The sequence below is a fragment of the Salvelinus namaycush genome, chromosome 23, assembly GCF_016432855.1.
Source record: "Salvelinus namaycush isolate Seneca chromosome 23, SaNama_1.0, whole genome shotgun sequence".
Taxonomy (NCBI): Eukaryota; Metazoa; Chordata; class Actinopteri; order Salmoniformes; family Salmonidae; genus Salvelinus; species Salvelinus namaycush.
This window is the reverse complement of record NC_052329.1, coordinates 4787444-4800104: the sequence shown is the minus strand read 5'-3', so window position 1 is coordinate 4800104 and position 12661 is coordinate 4787444. Positions and strand designations below refer to the sequence as shown.

The 12661-nt window shown below is 45.1% G+C and overlaps 1 protein-coding gene across 1 annotated transcript; it reads left to right on the top strand.

Moving 5' to 3' along the window:
• Nucleotides 1-846, top strand: LOC120018927 (P2Y purinoceptor 13-like). Its single transcript, XM_038962140.1, has one exon. It carries the CDS (start codon nt 1-3, stop codon nt 844-846), a length of 846 nt encoding a protein of 281 aa, XP_038818068.1.
• The last annotated feature ends 11815 nt before the right edge of the window (nt 847-12661 follow it).

The window sequence follows — 12661 nt, the reverse complement described above, 5'->3', positions numbered from 1 at the left end:
ATGTTGAATGGGGTCGCGTCCTGGGTCTCCCTGCACCTGAGCTCAACCTCCACCTTCATGGTGTATCTGAAGAACCTTGTGGCCGCTGACCTTCTCATGACCCTGACCATGCCTATTGTGGCGGCCAGTAAACTTCCTACGTCATCTGTGGGGATACGACTGTTCTCCTGTCGCTACTCAGGTGTCATCTTCTACACATGCATGTACACAAGCATCACTCTACTGGGCCTCATCAGTCTGGACCGCTTCTTCAAGATCGTCAGGCCCTGTGGCAGGTTGTTGGGTCAGAACCTGGTCTTCGGTAAGGTACTGTCTGTCTCTGTGTGGGTGGCGCTGTTTGGAGCCACTGCTCTCCCTACCATTATCCTGACCAATCAGGGTGCCAGCAACAAGACGGATGCCTCCTGTATGTCCATGAAGAGCCCAGCCGGGGTCAGACTTCACACAGTGGTGGTTGTGTTCATGGATGTCTTGTTCTGGGCCGTGAGCATACTGGTTGTAGTTTGCTACATGTGCATCACCAACAAGGTCCTCCAGTCCTTCAGAAACTCCGGCAGCGAAAACAGCCAGGGCAAGAAAAAGACAAAGGTCCGTGTCTTTCTGGTTCTGGTCGTGTTCTCTGTGTGCTTCATTCCATTCCACATCGTGCGGATCCCACGCACCATTCAGCAGACCGACAATGTCATGGGCTGTTCTCAAGACTCCATCAACATCGCTCAAAAGGTGACCCTGTGGCTGTCCACCGTCAACATCTGCCTGGACCCACTCCTCTACTTCTTCCTGTGCAGGGAGTTCAGGGAGAAACTTATGGGGATGCTGAACAGAGGAGGGATCCTTCACAAATAACATCAGGCACCACAGAGAACCGCTCAACATAGACAGGGAGGAGTATCATCCAATTGGACATTTCTCTAATTGAGACAAAAACATATTGTAGGCTAAATAGGGGATTTGAATAAAATGTCCTGAGGAAAACTAAACAACTTTGTCTTAGATTGGTTTTCTTTTGTTCTATACTTGTTAAAATGTTTCTACCCATATTTGTTGGAGAGCAAGTTGGATTACTGTGATATGTGGTTGTCTCACCTAGCTACCTTAAGATGGATGCACTAACTGTAAGTCACTCTGGATAAGAGTGTCTGATTAATGACTAAAATCTAAATGTAAAATGAATTTGGTCACACAAGCTGTTATTTCACTGTTACTTTAGCTTGTTATCACAGGGCATGTAAAGCCACCCATTGGGTATAAACTGGTTGAATCAATGTTTTAACGTAATTTGTCAACGTATTGTGACGTGGAATCTAGGTGAAAAAATACATTGGATTTGACGACCAGGTGCTTTCGCTCTCTGAGGCTGACATGATGAAAACTCTCAAAAGAGTGAATAATCACCAACTGACCAACTGGCAGATGTCTTCTCAGATATATTCAACCTGTCTCTGTCCCAGGGTGAAGTCCTAATCTGCTTTAAGTAGACCACCATTGTCCCAGTGCCCAAGAAAAACAAGGTGACATGCCCAAATGACTATCGTGCTGTTGCCCTCACCTCAGTCATTTTTTAAATTTTCTTAACCCTTATTTTTCCAGGTAAGTTGACTGAGAACACATTCTCATTTACAGCAATGACCTGGGGAAGAGTTACAGGGGAGAGAAGGGCGGATGAATGAGCCAATTGTAAACTGGGGATGATTAATTGACCATGACATTGTGAGGGCCAGATTGGGAATTTAGCCAGGACACCGGGGTTAACACCTCTTAACTTCTCTGCGCTACGGATCCCTTTAGCGGGATCATTTTCCTAAACAACCGCTGAATTGCAGGGCGCAAAATATTACTAACAATATTTATAATCATGCAATCACAAGTGAAATATACCAAAACACAGCTTAGCTTGTTGTTAACCTGTTTGGGCTGCAGGGGCAGTATTGAGTAGCCTGGATAAAAGGTGCCCATTTCAAACGGCCTCGTACTCAATTCTTGCTCGTACAATATGCATATTATTATTACTATTGGATAGAAAACACTCTCTAGTTTCTAAAACCGTTTGAATTATATCTGTGAGTAAAACAGAACTCATTTTGCAGCAAACTTCCTGACAGGAAGTGGAAAATCTGAAATCGATGCTCTGTTCTAGGGCCTGCCTATAAATGTCCTTGATATATATCAGTATACATGCACTTCATACGTCTTCCACTAGATGTCGACAGGCAGTGAGAGAAGAAATGGAGTGTATAACTTGATCTGGGGTCGAATAAAAGCTCTTTGTATGACGTGACACCAGTTTCCTGTTTTCTGGAGAGTGCGTGAAGGGACCTGGTTTTGCCTTCTGTAAAGCTGTCGTTATAGAAGACTAATATCTCCGGCTTTGATTTTATTTGATACATGTGACAATATCATCGTAAAGTATGTTTTTTCAATATAGTTTTATTAGATTATTGAAAATTTTTCGGGACGTTAGGCGTGTTGCTTTGTCTGCGTATGTTCAGGAAGCAGAGCTTCGCACCACTTTGCTAGCTTTCCGTGCTAATTGACTGGAGAAGAGGACATTCTAAATCCAAACAACGATTGTTCTGGACAAAGGACCCCTTGTACAACATTCTGATGGAAGATCATCAAAAGTAGGACCCATTTTATGATGTTATTTCATATATCTGTCGTACATGTGTACTAGTAGTTTGCGGCCAGGTTTTGGGCACGCTCTCGCCATAACGTAAACTGCATATCGTAATGAAGTTATTTTTAGAATTCTAACACGGCGATTGCATCAAGAACTAGTGTATCTATCATTTCCTATACAACATGTATTTTTTAGTTATGTTTATGAATAGTTATTTGGTCAGAATATGTGAGTGTCAGAAAAATATCCGGACGTTGTGGGAAAAAGATGCTACGTTAGCACAATGTATAACCACTGATTTCAGCTCTAAATATGCACATTTTCGAACAAAACATAAGTGTATGTATAACCTGATGTTATAGGACTGTCATCTGATGAAGCTTATCAAGGTTAGTCAAAAATTATATATCTTTTGCTGGTTTGTTACGATCGCTAACTTTTGCTGCTGGGGAATGGCTTGTGTTTCTGGCTATTGTGGTAAGCTAATATAATGCTATATTGTGTTTTCGCTGTAAAACAAGAAATCGGAAATATTGGCTGGAATCACAAGCTGTCTTTCATCACTGTCTTTCATTTGCTGTACACCATGTATTTTTCAGAAATGTTTTATGATGAGTATTTAGGTATTTGACGTTGGTGTCTGTAATTACTCTGGCTGCTTCGGTGCTATTTCTGACGGTAGCTGTGATGGTAGCTGCAATGTAAAACTGATTTATAGGTCAAATATGCACATTTTTCGAACAAAACATAGATTTATTGAATAACATGTTATAAGACTGTCATCTGATGAAGTTGTTTCTTGGTTAGTTTGGTTGGTTCTTGGTTAGTTAGGTTGGTTTTGTGCATGCTACCTGTGCTGTGAAAAATGTCTGTCCTTTTTTGCATTTGGTGGTGAGCTAACATAAATATACGTGGTGTTTTCGCTGTAAAACATTTAAAAAATCGGACATGTTGGCTGGATTCACAAGATGTTTATCTTTCAAATGCTGTATTGGAATTGTTAATGTGTGAGAGTTAAATATTTCTAAAAAATATATTTTGAATTTCGCGCCCTGCACTTGAGCTGGCTGTTGTCATAAGTGTACCGACCTCGGGCTTGCAGCCAGAAGAAGTTAATCCACCTATCGTGTCAGATTTTGAAAATATGCTTTGCAGCGAAAGCAATCCAAGCTTTTGTGAGTGTATCAATCAATGCTACAACAGCTAGCCCCAAATTAGCATGGTCACGAAAGTCAGAAAAGCATTAAAATTAATCGCTTACTTTTGATAATCTTCGGATGTTTGCACTCACGAGACTCCCAGTTACACAATAAATGTTATTTTTGTTCGATAAATATTACTTTTATAACAAAAAAACGTCATTTGGGTTGCGCTGTCACGCTCTGACCTTAGTTCTTTTGTTATTTCTTTGTTTTAGTATGGTCAGGGCGTGAGTTGGGTGGGTTATCTATGTTCGTTTTCTATGTTGGTTTTTTCGTTTGGCCTGGTATGATTCTCAATCAGAGGCAGGTGTCGTTAGTTGTCTCTGATTGAGAATCATACTTAGGTAGCCTTTTTCCACCTGGGTTGCGTGGGTGTTTATTTTCCGTATCAGTGTTTGTTCCATACGGGACTGTGTTCGGTTTTCATTTATTCTCTTGTTCCTTTTGTTTTTCTGTGTCCAGTGATATTTCATTAAAATATATTATGGACACATACCACGCTGCGCATTGGTCCGACATTTCTTACTCCTCATCAGAGGAGGACGAAGAGAACCGTTACAGAAACACCCACCACCAAAGGACCAAGCAGCGTGGTAACGGGCAGCAGCAGCGATCGCAGGACTCCTGCACCTGGGAGGAGATTCTGGACGGTAAGGGACCCTGGGCACAAGCTGGAGAGTATCGCCGCCCCAAGGCTGAGCTGGAGGCAGCGAAAGCGGAGAGGCGGCGGTATGAGGAGGCTGGAAGCCAGAGAGGCAGCCCCAAAAATGTATTGGGGGGAGGGCACACGGGGAGTGTGGCTAAGTCAGGTAGGAGACCTGAGCCAACTTCCCGTGCTTACCGTGGAGAGAGGTGGTCCGGGCAGGCACTGTGTTATGCGGAGAAGCGCACGATGTCCCCAGTGCGTACGCATAGCCCGGTGCGCTACATTGCCGCTCCTCGTTTCGGCCGGGCTAGAGTGGGTATCGAGCCAGGTGCGATGAAGCCTGCTCAGCGCATCTGGTCTCCAGTGCGTCTCCTCTGTCCGTGTTATATGGCACCAGCCCTACGCACTGTGTCTCCCGTGGGTCTGCACAGCACAGTGCGTCCTGTGCCTGCGCCCCGCAAGTGCCGGGCTAAAATCAACATCCAGCCAGGACGGGTTGTTCAGGCCCTTAGTTCGAGACCTCTAGTGTGCCTCCACGGACCGGTCTATCCTGTGCCTCCTCCAAGGACCAGGCCTCCAGTAGATCTCTCCAGCCTGGTGAGTACTGTGCCTGTTCTAAGAACCAAGTCTCCTGTGTGTCCCTCCAGTCCGGATGCTCCAGAGCCTCCCTCCAGTCCGGACCCTCCAGACCCTCCCTCCAGTCCAGCGCCGCCTGAGCCGCCCATCTGTCCTGAGCCGCCTGAGCCGCCCGTCTGTCCTGAGCCGCCTGAGCCGCCCGTCTGTCCTGAGCCGCCTGAGCCGCCCGTCTGTCCTGAGCCGCCTGAGCCTCCCGTCTGTCCTGAGCCGCCTGAGCCGCCCGTCTGTCCTGAGCCGCCTGAGCCGCCCGTCTGTCCTGAGCCGCCTGAGCCTCCCGTCTGTCCTGAGCCGCCTGAGCCGCCCGTCTGTCCTGAGCCGCCTGAGCCGCCCGTCTGTCAGGAGCCGCCTGAGCCGCCCGTCAGTCCGGAGGCGCCTGAGCCGCCCTTCAGTCCGGATCCGCCAGAGTCTCCCTCCAGTCCGGATCCGCCAGAGTCTCCCTCCAGTCCGGATCCGTCAGAGTCTCCCTCCAGTCCGGATCCGTCAGAGTCTCCCTCCAGTCCGGATCCGTCAGAGTCTCCCTCCAGTCCGGATCCGTCAGAGTCTCCCTCCAGTCCGGATCCGCCAGAGTCTCCCGTCAGTCCAGAGGCGCCCCTCAGTCCAGTGGTGCCCTTTACTAGGGTCTCGAATCCAGGGTCGGTGATGAGGGTCGCCGCTCCTAAGGTATCATAGAAGGGGGCCGAGACTATGGTGGAGTGGGGTCCTCGTCCCGCTCCAGAGCCGCCACCGCGGTAAATGCCCACCCAGACCCTCCCCTATAGGTTCAGGTTTTGCGGCCGGAGTCCGCACCTTTGGGGGGGGGGGGGGTACTGTCACGTTCTGACCTTAGTTCCTTTTTTATGTCTTTATTTTAGTTTGGTCAGAGCGTGAGTTTTTCTATGTTTTGTTCTATGGTTATATTTCTATGTGTTTGGCCTAGTATGGTTCCCAATCAGAGGCAGGTATCAGTCGTTGTCTTTGATCGGGAGCCATATTTAGGTAGCCTGTTTTCCTTTGTGTTTTGTGGGTGGTTGTTTCCTGTGTCTGTGTTTTCACCATACGGGACTGTTTCGTTTTCGTTTTGTATCATTTACGTTGTTATTTTTGTATTCTTAGTGTTCAGTTATTAAATTGAATATGGACACTTACCACGCTGCGCATTGGTCCTCACCTCATTCCAAAGACAAGCATTACACAGTGAGCATTCTGCACTGTGCTCTGGCAGTCATCTTTGCAGGACGGCCACTCCTAGGGAGAGTAGCAACAGTGCTGAACTTTCTCCATTGATAGACAATTTGTCTTACCGTGGACTAATGAACATCAAGGCTTTTAGAGATACTTTTGTAACCCTTTATGTCTTCTGAGATCTCTTTTGTTCGAGGCATGGTTCACATCAGGCAATGCTTCTTGTGAATAGCAAACTCAAATTTTGTGAGTGTTTTTTATAGGGCTGGACAGATCTAACCAAGATCTCCAATCTCGTCTCATTGATTGGACTCCAGGTCAGCTGACTCCTGACTCCAATTAGCTTTCGGAGTCATTACCCTCAGGGTTCACATACTTTTTCCATCCTGCACTGTGAATGTTTGAATGATGTATTCAATATAGACAAGAAAAATACAATAATTGGTGTGTTATTACTGTGTTTGTCTATTGTTGTGACTTAGATGAAGAGCAGATCAAATTGTATGATCAATTTATGCAGAAATTCAGTTGATTCCAAAGGGTTCACATTCTTTTTTTGGCCGCTGTATTTTCTTTCAATTGTTGATATTTGGTTGCACTGACAACCAAACACAATGTAATATTACTTGTGCAATACAGTAAAGAGCAGTAATAGGTTAAGGCCATCTTACAAACTAATGTAACAGTATTTTTTCAACACACTATTGTAACAGTATTTATTCAACAAACTAATGTAAAAGTATTTATTCAACAAACTAATGTAACCGTATTTATGCAGCAAACTAATTTAACAGTATTTATTCCACCTTAAAATCAGTAACACATCCATGGCGACTGAGGTTATTGTAACTATAAATGTCTTATGTAATAATAGAAAACGTGTATGTTCAAGATAGAGTGCAAAGGTCGCAGGTCGGTGGAGATCTTCACAACTGCTGTAATAATCTGTGTAGAATATTGAACAGCGTTGATCACATCGCACCATGTACTTTAATGTAATCTCATTCTCAACTGTAATCCAGGTTATTGGGTTGTGCTATTAGATGAAGCACAGTGATAACACATTGAGTTGATGTATAAATACTAAATATCTGACATTGTGTTCCCATTTGAACTTTGTTGTGCTTTTAGATAGTTGAAAGCATAGTATTAACACATTGAAAATTCAACTAACTTTTGGCTGTCTTTTTGAGTGGGTGATTATTATAAGGGCACAAGACGAGACCCAAATGCAGACACAGGAGGCAGATGATTGAGCTCCGATATTTATTAAACCAAAAGGGATGTCGGGGACAGGCGAGAGTTCATAAACCAGGTCAGAGTCCAAACAGTACCAGGGTTTAGGCAGGCTCGAGGTTAGGACAGGCAGAGTGGTCAGGCATGTGGATACGGTGTTAGGGCAGGCAGAGTGGTCAGGCAGGTGGAAACGGTGTTAGGGCAGGCAGAGTGGTCAGGCAGGTGGAAACGGTGTTAGGGCAGGCAAGGGTCAAAACCAGGAGGGCTAGGAGAAAACAGAGACTTGGGAAAAAAATATAGGAGCTAGGAGAACCGTTGGTTGACTTGGCAAAACAAGACAAACTGGCACAGAGAGACAGGAAACACAGGGATAAATACACCGGGGACTAATGGGGAAAACAAGACAAACTGGCACAGAGGGACAGGAAACACAGGGATAAATACACCGGGGACTAATGGGGAAAACAGGAGACACCTGGAGGTGGGAGGAGACAATCACAAAGACAGGTGAAACAGATCAGGACGTGACTAACCTAAGAACGGCACTTGCCATTGTAGTCACTTGAGTCCATCAAAACAATGATAATAGTAGTGATAGTAAATGGTATTTCATATACAACACACAACTGACCTTTTCAAGCACTTCTGTAAATAACCTTCAATAACTTCAATAACTTCAATGAATGACCATAATAGAAGTTTGTCAGTTGGACTTTTATTTCATACAGGTTCCTCAGTGCTAGAGAAACTATTCTCATTATGGTTTTGCGTGTTTTGTAACAAACAGTTGTTGGATATTTCCAAGGAAAGAAGTGTCACTCACTGCTGGTTCCATTACACATTCTGGCCTTCTTTAAAAAAATACATTTAAAAAAACACTATTACACAGGAAGTCAGATATTTGATAACTAAACTGTGTAGCAAAATAAAATGGCAGCGACATCACAGTGGTGGAAAAAACTCGAGCTTCAGCAAGCTCATTTCTCATAGTAGTGGTATAAAGTCCTTAAGTGAAAAAAAACGTGAAAGTACTAGTTAAGTAGTTTTTGGGGTATCTGCACTTTACTTTACTATTTATATATTTGACAACTTTTACTTCACTACATTCCAAAAGAAAAGAATGTACTTTTTACTCCATACATTTTCCCTGACACCCAAAAGTACTCATTACATTTTGAATGCTTAGCAGGACAGGAAAATGGTCCAATTCACACACTTATCAAGAGAACATCCCTGGTCATCCCTACTGCCTCTGATCTGACTCACTAAACACAAATACTTTGTTTGTAAATTATGTCTGAGTGATGTCTGAGTTTACCAGTGGCTATTCGTGAATTTAAAAAAACACAAACACTTGTGCCGTCTGGTTTGCTTAATAAAAGGAATTTGAAATGATTCATACTTTTACTTTTGATACTTAAGTATATTTAAACCCAAATACTTTTAGACTTTTACTCAAGTAATATTTTACTGGGTGACTTTCACGCATTCTTGAGTAATTTTCTATTAAGGTATCTTTACTTTTACTAAAGTATGACGATTGGGTACTTTTTCCACTAAAGGTTTCAGCCCTTAAACTCTCAGCCACATGTTTCAGCTGCATGTTACACAGAATTATGGTGAGTTTTAGAGATTACACAACAGAACAAACCCTTCAAGTCAAAGAAACACAGAAGCACAACAACACACACACACACACACACACACACACACACACACACACAAACACACAAGCAAATTATAATAGAGGAAAACCGAGGCATTGAGATATCCTGCCTGTTGCATGCTTACTCCGACTCTACATTGCGTGCACGCTGTCATGCACACTACAATGCACACTACCATGCACACCACTCCATGCATACCACCACCATGAACACCACCACCATGAACACCACTACCATGCACACCTCTCCATGCATACCACCGACATGAACACCACCACCATGCACACCACCACCATGAACACCACTACCATGCACACTACCCTGCACACTACCATGCACACTACCATGCACACCACTCCATGCATACCACCACCATGAACACCACTACCATGCACACTACCCTGCACACTACCATGCACACCACTACCCTGCACACCATTACCCTGCACACTACCCTGCACACTACCATGCACAATACCATGCACACCACTCCATGCACACCACCACCATGAACACCATTACCATGCACACTATCCGGCACACTACCATGCACACCATTACCCTGCACACTACCCTGCACACCATTACCGTGCACACTACCCTGCACACTACCATGCACACTACCACCATGCACACTACCACCATGCACACTACCCTGCACACTATCCTGCACACTACCCTGCATACTACCCTGCACACTACCCTTCACACTACCCTGCATACTACCATGCACACTACCATGCACAATACCCTGCATACTACCCTGCACACTACCCTGCACACTACCCTGCACACTACCCTGCACACTACCCTGCACACTACCATGCACACTACCATGCACACTACCCTGCACACTACCCTGCACACTACCCTGCACACTACCCTGCACACTACCCTGCACACTACCATGCACACTACCCTGCACACTACCCTGCACACTACCCTGCACACTACCCTGCACACTACCCTGCACACTACCATGCACACTACCCTGCACACTACCCTGCACACTACCCTGCACACTTTCATTATTATTTTTTTTGTTTAACCTTTATTTAACGAGGCAAGTCAGTTAAGAACAAATTCTTATTTACAATGACGGTCTAGGAACAGTGGGTTAACTGCCTTGTTCAGGGACAGAACGACAGATTTTTATCTTGTCAGCTCTGGGATTCAATCTTGCAACCTTTTCGGTTACAAGTCCAACGCTCTAACCACTAGGCTACCCGCCGCCCCTAACACTACTACCATGCACACTACCATGCACACTACAATGCAACAAAGTAGACAGGGTGCTGAGGACACTGCTCACTCAATCTTTTTATTCTCTGTTTCTCTCTAAAGTACTTCTGGGCGTGAGGATGAACGGCAGCCAATCAAACCTGTCTCTGAAGTGTGTGCGTGACACCAGTGTGACGGCGGTGGTCTTCCCCTGTCTCTACAGTGCCCTCTTCCTCTTTGAGTGCGGCCGTCTGGGCTGTGATGGTTTCTCTGGCTCTGCCCAATGTCATTCTGAGTGACCGCACACCGTTGCTCTCTGGTGGCCGGCTGAAGTGTACATCTCTGAAGGGTCAGGCCGGCATGCTGTGGCACGAGGGCTTCAACTACTTCTGCCAAGCATGAGCAACATTCTTGTACACAACATGCAACAATTTCTAAGATTTTACTGAGTTACAGTTCATATATGAAATCAGTCAATTGAAATAAATTCATTAGGCCCTAATCTATGGATTTCACATGACTGGGAATACAGATATGCATCTGTTGGTCACAGATACCTTAAAAAAATATAGTAGGGGCATCAGTATCTGGTGTGACCACCACTTGCCTCATGCAGTGTGACACATCTCCTTCGCATAGAGTTGATCAGGCTGTTGATTGTGGCCTGTGGAATGTTGTTCCACTCCTCTTCAATGGCTGTGTGAAGTTGCTGGATATTGGAGGGAATTGGAACATGCTGTCGTACATGTCGATCCAGAGCATCCCAAACATGCTCCATCTCTTCAGTAGGTCCAATGATTGAGTGTAATCTGGCCCAGGAGTGTGAAGGTGAACGGAAAGGCACTGGAGCAACGAACCACCCTTGCTGTCTCTGCCTGGCTGGTTCCCCTCTCTCCACTGGGATTCTCTGCCTCTAACCCTATTACAGGGGCTGAGTACCGTCCCTAGGAGGGGTGCGTCACTTGAGTGGGTTGAGTCACTGATGTGATCTTCCTGTCCAGGTTGGCGCCCCCCCTTGGGTTGTGCCGTGGGGGAGATCTTCGTGGGCTATACTCGGCCTTGTCTCAGGATAGTAAGGAGTGGGGGCTGTGCTTTGGCAAAGTGAGTGCGGTCATATCCTGCCTGTTTGGCCCTGTCCGGGGGTATCATCGGATGGGGCCACAGTGTCTCCCGGCCCCTCTTGTCTCAGCCTCCAGTATTTATGCTGCAATAGTTTATGTGTCAGGGGGATAGGGGGTTAGTCTGTTATATCAAGAGTATTTCTTCTGTCTTATCCGGTGTCTTGTGTGAATTTAACCTTAACCTCTATGCTCTCTCTAATTCTCTCTCTTTCTTTCTTTCTCTTGGAGGACCTGAGCCCTAGGACCATGCCTCAGGACTACCTGGCCTGATGGCTCCTTGCTGTCCCCAGTCCACCTGGTCGTGCTGCTGCTCCAGTTTCAACTGTTCTACCTGCGGCTATGGAACCCTGACCTGTTCACCGGACGTGCTACCTAACCCAGACCTGCTGTTTTCAACTCTCTAGAGACAGCAGGAGCGGTAGAGATACTCTGAATGATCGGCTATGAAAAGCCAACTGACATTTACTCCTGAGGTGCTGACCTGTTGCACCCTCTACAACCACTGTGATTATTATTTTCTGATCCTGCTGGGCATCTATGAACGTTTGAACATCTTGGCCATGTTCTGTTATAATCTCCACCTGGCACAGCCTGAAGAGGACTGGCCACCCCTCAGAGCCCGGTTCCTCTCTAGGTTTCTTCCTAGGTTCTGGCCTTTCTAGAGAGTTTTTCCTAGCCACCGTGCTTCTACATTTGCAATCCTTGCTGTTTGGGGTTTTAGGCTGGGTTTCTGTACAGCACTTTGTGACATCGGCTGATGTAAAAAGGGCTTTATAAATACATTTGATTGAAATTTGATCATATTTAGCCTAATTTCAGTTTGTGACAAAATAAGCGAGTATACTGTAATGTAGAGAATCATTGTACCATCTAAACCGCTGTAACATGTATTTTTCATCACCAGAAATATTGTGTTTTCAGCTGTTTGAAGCTGGTGTACAAAACCGAAAGTAAAAGACACAAAAACAAAACTTAAGAACAAGACGCACAGATATAGAGCACATAGAACAGATTGGGTTAAACAAAAACGTACATATTGCAGCTTTAAATAAAGTTGATTTCGTCCTGTTGTTTAACTTTGATTCTTGGTGGAGATGGAGACATGAATCCAACGTTACAATTTTTAATTCGTAGACAAACTGAAATTAAAT